This window comes from Thamnophis elegans, chromosome 1 (genome assembly GCF_009769535.1).
Source record: "Thamnophis elegans isolate rThaEle1 chromosome 1, rThaEle1.pri, whole genome shotgun sequence".
Taxonomy (NCBI): domain Eukaryota; kingdom Metazoa; phylum Chordata; class Lepidosauria; order Squamata; family Colubridae; genus Thamnophis; species Thamnophis elegans.
The window spans coordinates 97,087,649-97,107,841 of record NC_045541.1 but is presented as its reverse complement, the minus strand read 5'-3'; the positions used below and the strand labels follow the sequence as shown (position 1 = coordinate 97,107,841).

General features: G+C 35.6%; 1 protein-coding gene across 1 annotated transcript in view; it reads left to right on the top strand.

Moving 5' to 3' along the window:
* The window catches only part of NELL1 (neural EGFL like 1), a 532,597-nt gene that overhangs the window by 377,760 nt on the left and 134,644 nt on the right, over positions 1-20,193 (top strand). The window contains exon 14 of the mRNA XM_032212957.1: positions 4,605-4,727. Within this exon, the coding sequence (XP_032068848.1) occupies positions 4,605-4,727 (123 nt within the window). The remainder of the gene's footprint in view (positions 1-4,604; positions 4,728-20,193) is intronic.

Genomic DNA, 20,193 nt, shown 5'->3' with positions numbered 1-20,193 from the left:
TCATTGGCTGAGTTTGCCCATTAATTTATTGAAATCATGGTCTTTTGGAGACATCCAAGCTACTAAAGGGATATAAGAAGACTATGCTTTCAAAGTCTAATAAAGCAACATCCTGGAGGGGATTGGTTCAGCTCTTACAAGTTTTAGTAAATCCTAGGGTTACATTTCAGTGGAAGATCCTTGTTTGAGGAACACATTGTCCATTTTCAGGCTCTGACTTCAGGTGAGTCGAAGAGATTTTTCTCTGGAATTAGCAAAAAAACTAGTTAGAAAGGTTCTACCTTTCTGCCATTCATCTGAGTGACTTAAGTTATGGGTGGAGATGAAAAGTAGAAAAGAAGATAGCATAGCCCAAAATAGAGAGAAGGAGTAAGGAGAAAGCAAGAATTGAGTTTCCTAGAGGGGAATAATTTCATTTCTGTCTGAAGCAAATGCATTGCTAATCCTCTTTTGGAAAAAAAAAATGGGGGAGAGCAGATATAAGGTGGACAGGTCTAACAAATGAGAGCATAAGAAATGAGAAAAGGTGAAAAGACTGAGCAAGGTGACTAGATTTTTGATATTGGCTTTCCTCGTGCCTTGAGCAAAAAAGTGGATTCTTTTTTAATTAACTGGTGAGAAGGAAGAGCTGATGGGCAGTTTAAAACATATTGCCTGCTGTTCTGATTAACAAAATGAACAACCCAAGACAAGTTTGTGGTTCTGACAGTATTCATATTCATTATTCAATATACTGTTATATTCATATATAATGGTATGCATATATACTTTTGCCAAAGCCTAGAGATCTGTGATTCAAATGAACAGAGACATCTGTACAGTCTTAATTTGGAAGAGTCATTCTTGGATTCCTTGAAATACCTTTCTTCCCTGTTGCTACTAGAATTGTTGTACCATTGAAGGCCCCACACTTTTCTTCCACTGGAGTCCTTTCCTCAACTAGTCCTGTCTACTTAAAGGGTCTCAGCTTAACTGAATAGATGAACAATTCTATGCATGCAGCTCTTCTGATTTCCTGGCTTGGCCATAATAGTGAGAAAATTGGAGACATTTTTAGAAGATGAGGGAGAAAATTATGTAGTACATCAATGATCTCACCCATGATTTGCTGCACTGGGTGGTGAAAGCCAGAACTAGATTGTCCGCTTTCATGCTGTTTGTTTTAAGTTAGCTAGAGATTGCTGGACATTTGCCTTTTCCTCCTCTGATGAAAAGTAATCCAGATAGACCGTGACTGTAGAATGCCCCAAATGTACAGTATAACTGCTGTATTAAACTGGGCATTGATAGACATATAAAAGAACTGATTGCAAAGTAAATGAAATTTGCTGCTTAAGTGCCCACAAGTGCCCTCAAGAGGAATGGTGAATTGCATACTTTTTATCTAACGCTTTTGGCACTACAGATCTGAAAATAATTTTGTTTGCCATCTCATAATGTACCCTTTCAAATTTCCTATGGCAATTGAGTCATAATACACAATTGGATGAGACGCTTTCCTCTTCCCTTTAGAGGCCTGCTGTAACATTTAGTTGCAGTATCATATCTAAAGTCAGAAATACCCTAAGCCTCTCTCTAATAATCTCTGTTAATAAAGATCCTATCAGTTTCCACATCCACTTGGTGCTTAGTCCATGGGGTACAATTTTGAGGCTTGCTTTCATTTATCCGGCCTGCTTCTTCTCTAGTTTTATTCCTTAGTTTGGGTGTGTCATGTTGCTCTTGTAGTGACAAGGGAGAAAAAAATATATCTTCTTGGTGATAGGCATTTTGATATATATAGTTTTAAACCTGTTCTAATAGCTCCACTTAATCTTCTTTCCCGAGTTGGAAAGTTGAAGCCATTTATTCTCTCCCTTGTATAATGTATATTCTAAAACCTTGGCTACTATCTGCTGAATCCTTACCAAGCTGACAGTATTCACATAATAAATGGATATTCATAATCTAAATGAAAGTCAAAGCAATGCGAGGTACTAGAGGAAACTGTAACTGCCCTCAACAGGAAGTCAGCAATAACGGCCACTAGCTTTGAGATAATAATTGTTCTGCAGATGCATTTTAAAAGGCAATAGGCTTAGCTATAGGAATACTACAGAATTAAGTCTTGATCAGTATGAGATTTGTAATACATTTTGCTTGCTGACCACTTTTTAAAGTGCTGTTAAGTCATGAGAAGTGTGGTTCTGACAATTGGCTCATGCCCTGATCACTGAATGTCTAGACTGCCATGACACATAACACCTAATGTACCTTTGAAGATAACTTAGGAGCTTCAGTTGGTTCAAAGCACAGTGGACAGTCTGCTAACTAGCAATAGAAGATGTAAAACCCAAGCTATGATTGCTGTACTGGTTACTAAGTCGCTTCTGGATCCAATTCAAAACTATGGGTATAGTATTTAAAGCTCTATATCAGGGGTGTCAAATTTGATTTCATTGAGGACCATATCGGGCCCCCGTTTGACCTCAGGGGGGCGGGGTGGGCATGGCCAGGATAAGCATGGCTAGCTTGACATCACTCATGTCAGGGTGTCTGTGGTGGCCCAAGCACTCTACCAGCAAAAATGGGCTTCCAAGCTCCACTTCTGGTTGTGACAGCCTCCTACAACCCTCTGCCAGCAAAAATGGAGCTGGGGAGGCTGCGTGTGGCCCTCACAAGCTCTGTTTTCAGCTGGGATGGCCTCTGTCAGTGAAAATAGATCTCGGAAGGGCCATGAGGCACCACATGCCGGCCCTTCACTGTTTCCAGGGTGGCCCTGTGGGCCGGACCTGGCTCATGGGCCTTGAGTTTGACATCTCTGCCCTATATGGCTTGCCTCTTGGTACTAGCAGACCACCTCTCCCATTAAGATTTGCTCACCCTATGAATTCTAGCATAGAGATTTGCTAAGAATCCCAACTCCTTAAACCATGAAGAGACCTGCAATACACCCTTTTAATTGCTGTCCTCATGCTTTGGAACAGTTTGTGTTTCAAAGGTATTCCTAACCTCATGGCTTTTAGGAAATGCTTAAAATCTGGCTATTCTGTAGACCATTAAGTGCTAATAAGCACTTAATGTGGGCTGCCATAATATATTATTTAGTTAGCAAATTATTATCACCTTTTTCTATTAAGGTCTGTATATTTGGATTAATGTGTTTCTTAAAAACCACTTTGAGTCCATGAAATTGGTATATAAAATACTATATAAATAAACAAGTGGATATTTAGTCCAGCTGTAAATAAATAAAATTGGTAATTGTTGTTTTATTAGAAATGAAGCCATAATGATTTGGGTTTTAGGTTTCAAGTAAAGCTACCCATCTCCCCCCCTCCCAAGATGGCGGCATGCTTAGTCGCTGCGGCTTTGATCTCCTGGTGCCACAGTAGAGTTAGGCAAAAAAACCAATTTCGTTGTATTTAAGTACAATGACAATAAAGATTATACTTATACTTTAAAGACATAAAAAATGGTTACTCCTACAAGTACGATGCCAAGAGTGTTTTCATTTGTTTTCCTTGCTGTCAGTTGGCCCTTCAGCACCAATAAATATACATTCAAAAATAGGCCATGAAATGAATGGATTAATTTTTGACAACACAACTTGTTGTCAAAGGAGATTCACTGGAGTTTGGAATCACAGTAGAGAAAAGAGCAGAATAAACTCCCTTTCTGTGATACCAGTTTAAATGTACTACAGTTGCATTTTTATTAGGGTGCAAAATAAATAAAGCTGTTAGATACAGTATGTCTTTAAAGTAACGTACAAGCTGATATCCCCCATTTAAAAAAAATTATGGTTGACGTAATTAAAAAAAGATAGATATACTGTATGTTATGCTAGCCAGTTTAGGAAAATTTATCTTGAGATGAAGTCTCAAAGGTGCTTTTTCAAGAGGCAACTTGTTTTTCTGGTTTTTCTTTGAAGATGTCTTGTTTCTCATTCAAGAAGCTTTTTGAGCTGAAGAAATTTCTTGGATGAGAAGCAAAATGTTTTCAAAGAAAAAAAAAACAGAAAGTCCAGTTGCCCTTGAAAAAGCACCTTTGGGACTCAGATCTGGATGATTAAGAATCTCCATAGACCTTGAAGTAGAGTGAGAAGATATTTCTCTTCCCTATTTTATCTTTAAACCCCTTTGGCATAGTTGGTCCTATCTGAGCTTCAGGAAACCTATTTGTATTCCTAATGTATTGAATCAAATACAATAATGCTACTTAAAATGGAGGCCACTCTACCAGGTTCTATGTTCCAAAGATAGATAAAAGAGGTGATCTAATGAGTAACATGTAGCATCAGAACAAACATGATGAATGGTGCTTTGGAAATGATTCAGTATTCAACATTTTGCTTTACTCACTTTTACTTTGCTAATACTTTTATCTCAGGTAGTGTCTTTCCCCATATCTCAAATACATGATATGGCAAGGTATAAATCATAACCTGAAATGGACTTGATGTCAGATTTCTCCACTGAATGTCTCTTTTGTGCTGTTCAGCTGTCGTAGCAGTGGAGTCATTAGTTATAAATGACTTTTGAAATGTCAGATCAGCACACTGAAAATTTATTCTACCTTTCCTCTCCCTTACATTTTCTTGTATTGTTTTTTCCCCCCTGTAGAGCGTGATGAATGTGACACTGGACAGCACAACTGTGATGAGAATGCAATCTGTACCAATACAATCAGAGGACACCGCTGCACCTGCAAACCTGGATATGTGGGGAATGGAACCATCTGCAGAGGTGGGTCTGTTGTGCTAACAACTTAATAAAAGGAACTGAGGCTATTAATATTTTCTGACAGTTGCCTAAGTTCAAGCAGTTTGAGATCGGGTAGGGCTACAAATTCCCACTCTGATTTATCATCTGGCAACTCCAGGATTTGCAGCCATTATGAGAATTGATTTGTGCATAATTTGCTACTGGGGAAAGATATTCTGAGGCCCTTTCAGTTTACTGCTTGTGCTTATTGCCAGTTAGCATAGTTTATTAACTCATTTCATTGTTGTACGATCTGCATTTTTAAGCACCGTGGTATCATGGATCCCCCTGTTATCTTTTAGACTAGGTGCACATGGCTTTTAAGCAAGAGTAACTGCCTTTTAAACAAGATCCATGTGGTTTTTAAAAGATGACTATTTTTTCGGTGGTAGAATAAGCTGCCAAAAGCCGGTGAATATGAAAAGTGGCAGACAGATAGTGTTTATTTCATTCTTTGGCACATGTGTTTTACAATGCACTAATATGCTAGCAGTCTGCATTTCAGAGATATCATTGCTTTTGCAAGTAGAATGTGTAATCCTAACATGAAAAGGACATCATATGAGGAAAGGCTATATGTCATTAATGACCAACCATAAGATTATGTACTTTTCTCAGTTAACCTATATCCAGACTGTATTCTGGTGTCTGTTGAGCTATGTCTGTTAATATCAAATCATGGCATAAAACCTTAAGCCACACTATACAATGGTGGAACAATGTACTTGGGTTATGTATTAGTATGTTGGAAGGAAATAATAAAAGTTAACAATTTTTTTTAAAAAATAACCATAATAATCACTACGTGCTGAAAGAAAAACCTAATCTGATCCAAGTTTCCAGGACAAGATTATTCAAAATTGGCATTCATACATACATACCAGAAGATGGTAACATCTGTATATATTATAACTAAATTCTTCCCAGACCCAGATCTACAGTGATTCTAGTATCAATTCTAGTGAGTATCCATAAAAAAAGCTGGAAAAATCATTCCTTTTGGTGCAAAAAGTATTTGTTTTATAACAAGCTGGCATTAATTACTCGCATTAGCAGTCCACAGACAAATTTATTAAGGAAGCCAGAAACATATCTGTTTAGGAAAACAAAATACAGAACATAGGTCAAATCTATTGAATAAATAAAATAAATATGAAGCTATTTACTCTTGTTATTTTGTTTGCTAGTTCTCTACTATTGCCTTAAGAAAGTTCTTTCCCCTATAACATTTCAAGTAATACAATAAACTACCAATAATAAGAGAAAACCAAATCAACAAAAGGATTAATTGATTATGTGCCATCAAATTATTGCTGATTCTTAGAGACCACATATTAATAACAACAATAAGTTAAAACTAAACCTGTAATTCCAATATAAATATACACAAAAAAGTTTCTATTAGATTTCTTTATCAGACTCTTTTTAGAAATCAGCCAGTTGCTAGATGCAGGAAGCTCACTTTGGCTGTTTTTCTCCAGAGTAGAAATGGGCTATAAATTCTGCTTGATTTCTCTACCAGAACTAGCATACAAATTGCTCTGGAGGTTGAAGATAGATACAGACACTCCTTGGGTATCCCAACTATCACCCTTACTTTTCTCTGCTGCAATTTGTTCTTTAATGTGCTATTTCAATTTTTGTACCCCAAAATAAGCTTTGGGGCAATGTTATAGCTCAATCTTTCCTTTGGTTTCTGATGTTCCTTTTGGTTTTTCATTTTCTGTTACTCTTTAGTCCATTTTTTGAACTTCTCACCACAGGCTTTAATGTCTTTGGGATAGCCTGCTGCCTTTGACTCTAATCATCAATTTGTTATTCCTGGTGCTGGATGCCCTCCATTTCAAGACAAAATATATAGGTTTAAGTTAATGAGCAACAGGAAATTCTGAAAATGAATAGTGTGATACTAAAAATCATGGACCACTTTTGTATATAATAGTGCTCTAGTGCTTAATCTATAAAATATGCCAACAAAATTATTGCATTTTTTATTATTAGTGATCGTTATGATACTACCCTATATTAGTTACAAATATTACACTGGTGATTACTCAGTACAGAATATTTTTAACACCCCATGATCATAGAACACTTCCTACAGAAATCAGGCCACCTTCTACTCATAATTATGTTTTACAGATACAGTTAAGACTGGTTCTTTCAGGCTTTTAATATTATCTTCTGATTTTACTGCAGCAAATGTTCAGCCTGCTGTTTTTAATCATATAGCTGGAATAGCTATATTTCTTGGCTTATTTTTTAAGTTTTTCTATATTTTTGTTTTTTCTCAACTTTTCATATCTTCTCAAGGGTTGGGTTGGTTGATGAATGATTTTTAGATGTGTCAAAGAAATGTATCTTATTTTTTCTATAATTCCTATTTTTTGAAGAAAATAATGTAGATAACTTGATTATATATGCTAAATAGAATGTTGATAACTGTATATACATGGTGAAATAGTAACTGAAGAGGACCACTCCATATAGTTTTATATTCTTGTTTCAGTAGATAACAAATGAAAAATCAAAGCATTTGGTGATAATTCCCTCAACACTGTCAATAATTTATTAAGACTGTATTATTATATAATTGTATCACAGCGACCAGTTGTTTCACCGGATTTGGCATTGATTACTAGTCGGGCCCCACCCAGGGGCCTAGGACGTCATAATGTATTTTCGTAATATGCGTGCAGATCCAAGCAGTGCGGCTTTTTGCATTTGACTAATGTTGATTTTATCAATTTTTAACTGTTTTAAATGTAATTCCAGTGCTTTTGGAATAGCACCCAGTGTGCCAATTACTACTGGAATTACAACTGCTGGTTTGTGCCATGATCGTTGAATTTCAATTTTTAAGTCCTGGTATTTTGCAATTTTTTCATATTCCTTCTCGTCGACCCTGCTATCACCGGGTATTGCGACGTCTATGATTATAACCTTATTTTTCTCAACCAGTGTGATGTCTGGTGTATTATGAGCCAGTATTTTGTCCGATTGTATGCGAAAATCCCACAAGATCTTGACCATCTGATTTTTGGTGACTTTTTCAGGCTTATGTTCCCGCCAATTTGTTGCTGTTTTAATATTATAATTTTTGCACAAATTCCAATGGATCATTTGTGCTACTGAATTGTGCCGCAATTTATAATCAGTGTGCGTGATTTTTTTTTACAGCAGCTGAGTATGTGATCAACAGTTTCATCAGCTTCTTTGCAAAGTCTGCATTTGGCATCATCAGAAGATTTTTAGATTTTGGCCTTAATGGCATTTGTGCGGATAGCTTGTTCTTGCGCAGTCAGGATTAGTGACTCAGTTCCTTTCTTTAATGTACCTGCTGTTAACCATAACTAAGTTTTTTCACTGTCCACTTTATCTTTGTTTTTTCCCAGAAATTGGCCATGCAATGCTTTGTTCTGCCAACTCTCCATTCTTGATTTTATCACATGTTTTCTGTATTCTTGTTTCGTCTGTTGGGCCTTCAATAGATTTTTGTTCTTTACTTCGATTAATAGATGTTCTTGACTTTCTTTTAAGTAATCAGCCGGTGCATGTTTTTCTTCTTCAACTGTTTGCTTCACTTGTAATAATGCTCTGCCACCTGATTTTCGGGGCAGGTAAAGTCTATCAGTATCACCACGTGGGTGTAAACTGTAGTGTATTGTCATTAGTTTCCTTGTTTTTCGGTCCAAAATGTCCAAATCAGCTTGTGTCCAGTTAACTATACCAGCTGTGTATCTTATAACTGGTATTGTCCCGGTGTTTATGGCCTTGATTGTGTTGTTGTTGTTGTTGTTGTTGTTGTTGTTGTTGTAGTTATAGTTATAGTTATAGTTATAGTTATAGTTATAGTTATAGTTATAGTTTTAGTTATAGTTATAGTTATAGTTATAGTTATAGTTATAGTTTAGTTATAGTTTAGTTATAGTTACAGTTACAGTTACAGTTACAGTTACAGTTACAGTTACAGTTACAGTTACAGTTACAGTTACAGTTAGTTATAGTTATAGTTATAGTTATAGTTATAGTTATAGTTATAGTTATAGTTATAGTTAGTTATAGTTATCGTTATAATTATTATACAATTGTATCACAGCGGCCAGTTGTTTAGCTGGATTTGGCATTGGTTACTAGTCGGGCCCCACCCAGGGGCCTAGGACGTTGTAACGTATTTTCGTAATATGCGTGCAGATCCAAGCAGTGCGGCTTTTCTTTTAAGTAATCAGCCGGTGCATGTTTTTCTTCTTCAACTGTTTGCTTCACTTGTAATAATGCTCTGCCACCTGATTTTCGGGGCAGGTAAAGTCTATCAGTATCACCACGTGGGTGTAAACTGTAGTGTATTGTCATTAGTTTCCTTGTTTTTCGGTCCAAAATGTCCAAATCAGCTTGTGTCCAGTTAACTATACCAGCTGTGTATCTTATAACTGGTATTGCCCAGGTATTTATGGCCTTGATTGTATTTCCACCATTATTATTATTATTATTATTATTATTATTATTATACAATTGTATCACAGCGGCCAGTTGTTTCGCCGGATTTGGCATTGGTTACTAGTCGGGCCCCACCCAGGGGCCTAGGACGTCGTAACGTACTTTCTTAATATGCGTGCAGATCCAAGCAGTGCGGCTTTTTGCATTTGACTGATGGTGATTTTGTCAATTTTTAACTGTTTTAAATGTAATTCCAGTGCTTTTGGAATAGCACCCAGTGTGCCAATTACCACTGGAATTACCACTGCTGGTTTGTGCCATAGTCGTTGAATTTCGATTTTTAAGTCCTGGTATCTTGCGATTTTTTCATGTTCCTTCTCGGCGACCCTGCTATCACCTGGTATTGCGATGTCTATGATTGTGACCTTATTTTTCTCAACCAGTGTGATGTCTGGTGTATTATGCGCCAGTATTTTGTCGGTTTGTATACGGAAATCCCACAAGATCTTGACCATCTGATTTTCGGTGACTTTTTCAGGCTGATGTTCCCACCAGTTTGTTGCTGTTTTAATATTATAATTTTTGCACAAATTCCAATGGATCATTTGTGCTACTGAATTGTGCCGCAATTTATAATCAGTCTGCGCGATTTTTTTACAGCAGCTGAGTATGTGATCAACAGTTTTATCAGCTTCTTTGCAAAGTCTGCATTTGGCATCATCACAGGATTTTTCGATTTTGGCCTTAATGGCATTTGTGCGGATAGCTTGTTCTTGCGCAGCCAGATTAGTGACTCTGTTTCTTTCTTTAATGTACCTGTTGTTAACCATAACCAAGTTTGTTCATTGTTCACTTTATCTTTTATTTTTTCCAGAAATTGGCCATGCAGTGCTTTGTTCTGCCAACTCTCCATTCTTGATTTTATCACATCTTTTCTGTATTCTTGTTTTGTCTGTTGGGCCTTCAGTAGATTTTTGTTCTTTACTTCGATTAATAGATGTTCTTGACTTTCTTTTAAATAATCAGCCAGTGCATGTTTTTCTTCAACTGTTTGCTTCACTTGTAATAATCCTCTGCCACCTGATTTTCGGGGCAGATATAGTCTATCAGTATCACCACGTGGATGTAAACTGTAGTGCATTGTCATTAGTTTCCTGGTTTTTCGGTCCAAAAGGTCCAAATCAGCTTGTGTCCAGTTAACTATGCCAGCTGTGTATCTTATAACTGGTATTGCCCAGGTATTTATGGCCTTGATTGTATTTCCACCATTCAATTTAGATTTCAAAATTTTCCTAACTCTGTTGGTGTACTCTCGCCTGACAATAGTTTTTACTTCTCCATGCTTGATGTTATCCAACTGCAGAATGCCTAAGTATTTGTAGGCTTCATTTTCTTTGCATTTAATTAGTTGGCCATTGGGCATTTCAATTCCCTCACATGCAGTGATTTTGCCCCTTTTTATGGATACAGTAACTCAAATTACTTTTTTTCTTCCAACTGTACAGAAGCTAAATTGATTGAGTTTGCTACTATTATTTCACTAAGTTATTTGTTATCATAACTATATTTGTAGCATAATGATTTTGCTTGCTCTTTTTTGTTCTTTTCTATCCTACAACTGGATAATACAGAATTAACAACTATGGGTAATATAAAACTTACGTGAATTTCTGTTTTTTTATGAACATGTTTTCTGTTTAGCTTATGTCGGTCAATAAAACATGCACTAATAATTCTTTGCACTTAGGGAATATATAGCATCTTTGTTATAGATTAAAAACTATTTATATCTTAAATTTTTTAAGTGTTTCCCATTTTTTATTTGGATATGGTAATAGATGTCATCTTTTTAAAAAACTATTTTTCTTTCACACATCCAAAATAGAGGTCCATCCATTTCTTCTTATGATATTAGTTTACGCATCATAAGATAATCATTGTCCAGCGTACGGTGTCTAGTGATACAATTAAAGGCTTGTGTCTCCAGCCTTCAGACATTCATGGATGGATAACAAGTGCAGGTAGATTAATACCTGGAGGCCCATAATCAGATTTTTACTTGATTTCAGGAATTCTACTTTTAAACGCTTGTTCCTGTTTGTTTGTCTAATAGAGACAAAGAGACAAGTGAGGTTTTTTTATATCTATTTGACTTCAGCATTTATAACTGCTTTTTACAATTTTTTTTTTTTTTTTTGTAAAATCTCTGGTGATCTGGATAGGGACACCTTTACTCTCTCAGCCCAATTTTTCTCAGCCCACTCTTCTGGGGAAAAAAAAAGTCTTTTAAGCTCTGTAAAAGGTTTTTTATTTGAATGACCTCAACCCTATCTATGCTTCACTTTCTAATATATTAAATGTTTTGCTAAAATGAAGATTTTTCACTTGCACAAAAAGCACTGTGCATGTATTTATCCAGACACAATTGTTTGCCAACAATAGTTAAGATTTTCAGATTTTCCATGAATCAATATGCAAATGTAAATATAAATAAATATTGGGCAAAAGCTTGTGTGTGTTTGTGTCTCTCTGTGTGTAAGATTGTGACAGACTTACTGGTAATGTGAGCATAGTGTCTCTTTGCTATTCATAAACAAATGGTTATTGTTGCTTTAAAAGTCTCATTAATTTCTATAAGATGACTCATTAAAATAGGACATTTTTTCCCAGGCTTGTACAGAACCCTGTTTTTTTCTTTAAAAAAAATAGATTATTTTAATTAATAACAAGAGTTACCGTACTGCACTTGTTTGAGCTCCAAAGTATAATTCAGATAATAAAAAATAATATTTGAATTTGTTTCAAAGCATGAAGAGCTGTAATATGTATGTTAGTGAGTATTTATCCCCTCATATCCTGCTGTGTTGTCTATTTATGGGAGAGAGTGTTTCTGGAACAGCAGTGTATAATTCCATGCTGTGTTACTCAGAGCATAAAGATCATCCCAGATAAAGCAAGGAGGAGTCTCATTGGGCAGCAGTGATATAGGACATCGGTCACCAACTGGTGGTCTGTGAGAAAATTTTGGTGGTCCGCAGAAAAATTATTTGCATTTTTTATATTGCACTAAATTAGGGTTCCTCAAACTACAGCCCCTGGGCCAGATACGTGCAATGAACATTTGTGTTCCTGCAGAGAGTCTCCTCCTTTGGGGTCTTTTTGTGCAGGTTGGGGGGGGGGAGAAATTCCGAATTGAGGTCTGCTTCAGCCTCCTGGTGCGGGGCTTTGGGCGAAGGCTGGAGAGAAGCACCACTGGTGGCAAAGAACTGTAGGGTCTTGTTCCAGTGGGACTGTATCATGACCTGGAACTGGCTGACTACCTCAGCCTGATAAGCCTCTAGGCATTGGTACCTGGCCTTGCACTTCCACAGATCTTCCCTCTGCTTGGAAAACCTCTGGTAGTCCTCAGTGAGGTGCTTCTTCTGAGCCTCCTTCTCAGTCAGATCCATTTTGAACTGAGCCAGCTGTTTTGCCAACTCTTTCTCTTGGCTGCTTAGCTCCAACAACCTCTTCCTGTTAGGGCCCTAAGGAGCTTGGGTGGGCAGGCAAGGAGTGACTGGGGGAAAAGGGCGAATAGAAGCTGGCGAGGTGCTCCTTGATATGAGTGACATTGAATTGAACTCCACCTACCATCACAAAACCAACTAACCATGCCCACACAACTGTTGATTAGGCAGATCATATTAGTGGTCTGCGGGATTTAAAATTATGATGTTAGTGGTCCCTAAGGTCTGAAAGGTTGGTGACCCCTGATATAGGAAGTTGCTGGAGGCAGGAGATCAGTTTAATGACAATGGCAAAGGCATTGCTTTATACTGTGTGAGAGAAGGCAATGGAAAACCACCTCTGTATTTTGCTAAGAAAACCACATGGATAGCTAATATATGGTGATTGATGATGTAGCGCCAGGTGATGGGCCTTTCACTCAAATGGTACTCAACATGCTATTGAGGAAAAGCTGAAGTTCTTTGAGAATACTAATGGGATTTATGATGTGTCTAGATTAAAACTTTCAGGATATATGCTTGTTGATATTGCCACACAGTGAAAGAAAATTCAAAATTGCAAAGGATGAATTACAGTGGCAACACGGAACATAAGAAATATGCAAATGTGAAATTTGGTAGAAAATAAAATGATTTTATTTACATAGATTTTGTGGCATCAGAGAATTGAGATGGAGTTGAATTGGATGCTTTCAGTCAGAAGATCACTCAAAATGAAAAACAAAGAAAAAATGGTGTTTGTTTCCTAATTAGGAAATATATATGAAGCAAAATACTTGGATACATTGTACCAAAGGGGCTTCTTCCAAAAGGCACCTGGACTTTCTTTTTGTTCGAATATGTTTGCTTCTCATCCAAGAAGCTTCTAAATGAAGAAATTTTTGGATGAGAAGCAAAATGTTCTAAAAGAAAAAAACCCAAGAAAGTCTATTTGCTTTTTGAAAGAAGCACCTTTGGGACAACCATAACCTGATTGATTGAGAATTTCCATAGACACTTGGATACAGTGTAATCAAAAATAGAATATCAGTTACACTTTGTGTTTTTGATGTCTGTCTAAGATTATGCTCCAATTTGAAATTGATAGAACATGCAAGCAAGATATGCTATTTGAGTTTTGGAGACTGGAGTCACAAAGTGAGAAATAACAAAGAGAAAGTGTAGTTGGATTTTGTGAGATAGGAAACTGAAATAGTGTAGGAAGTTCAAATGAAGCAGGAGAATGACTTAATTTCTACCAGTCAAACAATTTATTCATTACTAATAGAATCTCCAAACAATTAGATGATGCCTTTCACCAGATGTAGTAAAGACAAATTAAGTTGATTATTTGATTGCTAGAAGGAGCTGTAGCAAAATTGTGACCAGGGATATCTGTGGAACAGGTAAACAGATTGCCTACATGCAAGTTCTAAGTTAAGTTACAATAGAAAAAGAAAAACAATCAGTTTCCACAATACAGTAGATCTTGAGCACGTAACCACCATTTTCAAAGAAAACATTAGAAATCACTTTTAAATTCAGATTACTACAGCATCAAATCAAATAATAAGACTACATATGGATGGAACACAATCAAATGTGTTCTAAATTAATAATTTTACATGAAACCTGGAAATGAAACAAATATATACTTTAAAAACACTAATTAAAATAGTGAGATACTTCGGATAATATCGACTTAACCTTTTACATTGAACCACATTAATAACTCAAATAAGAAAGGTGAGAAGTGACTTACATTTTCTACTTCATCTCTCTCTTTCTCCTTGCAAATTTACTAATAATGGTTTAAATTAACAGTTTAAATAAAAACCAAGGCATGTTGAAAATCCCTACATTGAGATATAAAAGGAAATATCTTTGTTCCATTTAACTGACTTACATTACATTACATTGACATCAGTGGTTATAACCTTTTGATGCCATGGTTTTGCCTTGAGAGATTGAAGTTTTCTTTGCTGTATTAAAATCAATTCTATTTTAGAATTTACATTACATCTTTTTAATATGGATTTTTTTTGGTAGCTAATCAGGTCTTATGCAATTATATGATAGATAAAATTTTGTACATCTCCCAAAAATGAACTCATAAAAATACTTTAGGATCAAAAGTGTAAGTGCATCAAAAAGCAATGCTTTCAAGCCTTTTGTAATTATACCATATGTTATTCCTAAATTAAAGCTTAAGAAATCCTAACTCCCTGTTGTCCTATGAATGATTCTAAGGAAACTGTCCAGCCTTCTTTATGTGGACAGTATAATCTTTTGATTACACGTGCAAATGGGTTTGAGACATCTGCTTTCAGCATTGGGGAATTATCCTAAAATAAGCTTAGTTAATCACCAAGTATTATGGGATCAGAGTCTTTTTTTTCTAGATAATAGATAAAAAAATGTATGGAGGATTTATGACTGGATTATAAAACAAGTTATATCATACTGTTTCATAGGGATTTTGTTTTCTGAAACAACAGATGGTATGAAAATTTTTATGCTGTTAGAATGAAGACTGAAGAGTCAATTAATGTCATATTAATGTTTCAGAGGCAAGATGGTTCAGGTGAATATTCACAGTCTGAAAATCCTTCATAGCAAATTATATTCACAAACCTTTTTGGTAGTAGAAATTCAAGAACATTGGGTGGTATGAAAATAATGCTTTCTTCTGACAGATTGATATCCATAAATAGGATGTATTTCTCCTCCTTCCGCCCCACCCCATCTGTTCCTAATATTGGGTTATTCTTTTTCAACAGAAGGATGGGAAGGGACTGCAGGTGGAGGAGAGCAAGGAAAATTCTCTTATTCAAGTGGAAACAATCACTGAAATTTTAGATTTCAATAATACCTATCAGAGTTCTATACAACATAGAAGATTATCATGTACTGAATTTTAGGAATAGCCATCTAGGTTGCTGTTTAATCTGCTACTGAAATTAGAAATGGGATAGTGTTCATTACAATGCTTACAGTCATATTTATAGGAAAGACAAAAAAACCCCTAAACCTAATTAGCATTCTATAATGCTAATTTCTTTTTTCAAATCTAAATATGTTTTCTCGATTTGTAAACATACATATTTAAAATTAGAAGATTTGTTTGCACTTTTACATATATTATGAACTTTTCTTCCAATTTTTCCCAAGCAATTTGCATATCTTTTAAAGAAATCTGAAGTATTAGTGATAAGGAATTTTCATTGACATGTGTTGGAAAACAAACTCTATTAAGTATGATCTTATCAGGAATTTCATGAGTCAGTCCCTTTCTTGAACAAATGGGTAGAGGTTTTATAGCAGGAGATTCAAACTTGTAATAAGGAGAAAGGTCCAAACCATGACTGCTATTAAAGAGTGGAATAGCCTGCCTCTGTGATGGAGAACCTATGGTACACATGCTGGAAGTGACATGCAGAGCCATAGTCCATTTCTCTTCCAGTTGGCGTACCAGCCAGCTAGTCTTCAGGAGCGCCGTAAACTGGAAAAGCAGCCACTTGATGCACATGCATGTGCTGGGAAGATGATCTTCTTGTTTCTGGCACATGCATATACACTGGCCACTTGGTCTTCCAGTTTTTGTGCATGTGTGTGCAAAGTCCAGCTGGCTAGTTCACATGTATGTGCTGGAAACTGGAACATAATCTTCCTGGTGTCTGCATGTGCACTGGGCACCTGCTCTTCCGGGTTCCAGCATGCGTGCATGCACTCCAACACAGTGTTCACCAACACTGGCCTATCTTCTGGAACCATAAATGTTCTGTCACTGGAGAATTTCACCAAAGATTGGGATAGGTATTTGATTGGGATGGCATGATGTCTTCTTGGACTAGGATTGGATTAGAAAAATCCTGAGATCTTATTTAAGTGTTTCTCAATCTAGAAAAACACATATGCAGTATGTTCTTCCTTGGTGAGTTCTTCCCACATTTTCTTTATGTGTCTGTTGATTTTATTAAAGTATAATATAATATGAAATACAAACAGAAACAAAGGTGAAAGAAGAAAGAAGGGAAGTGCAGAGGAAAAGACGAAGAGAGTAGTGACTTCTAACTTTTTCAGAGCAGCAGAATACAAAAAAAATATACAACATCAATCTTTTGCTTTACATTTCTAAATATTTTAAGCCTTTCGGTAACAACAAAGTCATAACCTTATAAAATCAACATTTCATGTTTTGCCATCCTTTCTTCCATTGTGGGAATCACTGTCTGTTTCCATCTTCATGTAAATAAAATTCTTGTTTGACAAAATATACAGTAACAAAGTTCCAAATTTTCTTTCAAGCTCTTTATGCATCAAACCTAGAAGAAGAAGAAAATCTCTCTGTGTGTGTATGTATGTATGTGTGTGTGTGTGTGTGTGTATATATATATATATATATATATATATATATATATATATATATATATATATGTGTGTGTGTGTGTGTGTGTGTGTGTATCTGTGTGTGTGTGTATATATATGTGTGTACACACACACACACACACACACACACACACACACACACACACACACACACACATATATATATATATATATATATATATATATATATATGCTAGTCTTGTTGTATTCGGATCTTTTCCTGTGTAAGATTGTGTATATATGTGTGTGTGTGTGTGTGTGTGTGTGTGTGTTTTCACTTTTTTGTACATTCCTATTGGTAAGCATTTTCGTAGCATTCTCTATGAGTAGTTTTGCTACTAAACAAACTTTCAACTGGGAATTTGAATCACAAATCACTTGCATAAAACAGATGTGATCCTGAACTCCCCTAGCTTCAAAACTTCAATTACAACAGGCATATTAAACCAACTATTTGCAGTCACTGCAAATACATCTCCATCAATTTGTAGCATTTGTAATCCTACTACTTTCTTGAAGTTCCCCACTTAATGCAACAATTTTAAGATTTGATATATCTTGCAACCTTTACCCAGGATAGAGTTTAACTGAAAAATGTTATCAATAATTTTGTAAATAGTATATATAAAAGGCTAGTATTTCACTCTTTAGTGCTTATATTATAATGAGATTGACATTTCAAGGTTTAAATATCCATCCCTTTAGAATGAGCTGAGAAAAAATGGTTATTGTCTTTGATATGATATGTGAAAATATAACTTTATATTAAAGTTAAAATGCATATTATCAGAAAGTGGAGAGAGTGGCATTTCACCTAATATTTAGTGAAGGTAACTTTTAAAAAATGGAGTGGATAAACTAAATGAATTTCAGATTTTAGAAAATAGTTCATATTAATATTCAATTTTTCTTGTGTTAATTAGGCATGTGATCTTGCTCTGATTTAGTTTTCAAAGTTCTAACTTTATATTATTACAAAATATTAAATTAAAAAAAAAGTTTGCAATATTTATGGTTAATCACACCAATGCTGAAATTAGAGCGGTGGGTTGTTGTTGTTTTTTTTTTGCTATTTCTTGGGAAAGAAAAAAGCCAAACATTTTTCTAAAGTTTTTTTTCTTCTCAATAACTTTGATTCTATTGAAGTATGGTGGCAATGCTATCTCAATTTTAGTTAATATCAGTAGTATATATGTTGTATACTCTTTTTTCTTTATAACCCAAAACATGTTTGCTTTTTTTAAAAAAATGATTTTAAAGTTTGTCACTCTTCATTGCTTCACAGCTTTGAAAATGATAAATGTACCTATTTGCCGGGAACAATTTTAGAAAGGCAATATAGTTCTTATATTGTCCCCTTATAAATTGCAGACCACCTATTATCCCTGAATTGATTTTCTTTATTATTTTTTAATCATAGAAAAATAAGATATCAATATTATTTGTGTTTCTCTCTAGCAAATAGTTGAAAAATGCTGGAGAGTTTGCTGCCATGTGGAGAGGTAAATTCAGTAAATGTTGATTTTCATTTTTGCTTGTCATCTGAAAAAAAGATATCTTAAAATAACTTCTCACTCTTCAGCAAAATGTTCAATTTTCAAGACAATCTGATAACAGTAACCCTCCAAGAAGAACTGATAAACTACTCTGATTTCTAAATCCAAGAGCCTAATTAAATGGAGGAAACTTATAATCTTTCAATTGTTGGCACATTAAAAATTTCAGCTGTTCCCAGATTACCAATGAAACTGGAAACCAGAATCTATAGTTCAATATGTTTCAAGACATGCATTTCTCTCCTATTGAACATTCTTGTTTGTTGAGATTTCAGTAGTAGGGTTTTGAGGACTTTCCATATTCCGTTGGAAGAAAAAACTTTAAAAATCTCAGAGATTGATCATTGTTTCCAAAGGATATATTGTGGTTTTCTACCCTTTAAAGTAAGAAGCACAAAAACCAGTAGTGTAAGTCCTAGAACAAAGGACAAAAATTTAAACAAAGAAACTCCCTGTACCAAAAAAGAAGAAATACCAATTCTGGAAATCCTAGCCTTAATTTTGGAGAAATGTTCTGACCTATATGTCTTCCAGCTCCCAAAAATGTTAAAAGTGTCTGCCATTTCTCCAAATGTTTTCTTTCTTTCTGGTGAACACTGCTAGTTGGTGGCAAAATTATTTGTCATAGCAAAGTGCTGGAACCTTAGTTGACTAAAGAAAATATCAAAATGTTTTTCATTTGTGTATTAAGTCCCTCTGTGATAAGCAGGGGACTTAATCGCAGATAGTATGGGAGAGCAGGGTGTTGCAAGAGCCTTCTTAGAAATGTCCAGATTACCCAATGCTGATTTGTTCCTTGTTGTAGAACTAAATATTCTTACTTAATATCAGAAAAAGTAATAGTATTTGTCATTAGTGGTGTAAGGCTTATAAATTCTATCTACAGACGGGATGGCGAACCTATGGCATGCGTGCTACAGGTGGCACACGGAACCATTTGTCAGGACATGCGAGGTGTTGCCCTGTCAGCTGGCCAGCGTCTATGCGTACTCTGGCCACCTGAGTTCAGCCTTTATTAAAACCATTTTTCGCCCTCCCCAGGCTCCAGAGGGTTTATAGGAGCCTGGGGAGGGCAAAAAAAGCATGGAAAAATGGGGGGAGTGCCTCTCTTGCGTGCATGTGCACTGGGGGTCGCATGTTGCATTGTGGGTATGGCACACCTGCTCATGACCCTCCCTGCGCTCTCCCCTTATGGCATGCGAGCCAAAAAAGGTTCGCCATTGCTGACCTTCAGTACCCAATGAATTCAGTAACCGATCACTGATCATTTTAGACTCTGCAAGGATGTGAACTGCATTTATTCATATTTACTGCTTACAACATAAAAATAAAACTAGCACATTAAAATGTAGAAACTTTAGTGTGAATATTTTATGATATGTAACAAAATGTTGGGGTTATTTAAAACAAAAAAACAAAAAAAAATGCAGCTAAGAACTCAAGGTTTCATTCCCAATAAAGTATACTAATAATATAATTATTTAGTTTCTGGACACATGGCTTGTTGCTATAATTATACTCAATACTATAGAATGTACGGAATAAGATATGTCTAGTTTATGATGTTCAGGTTTTTTTAAT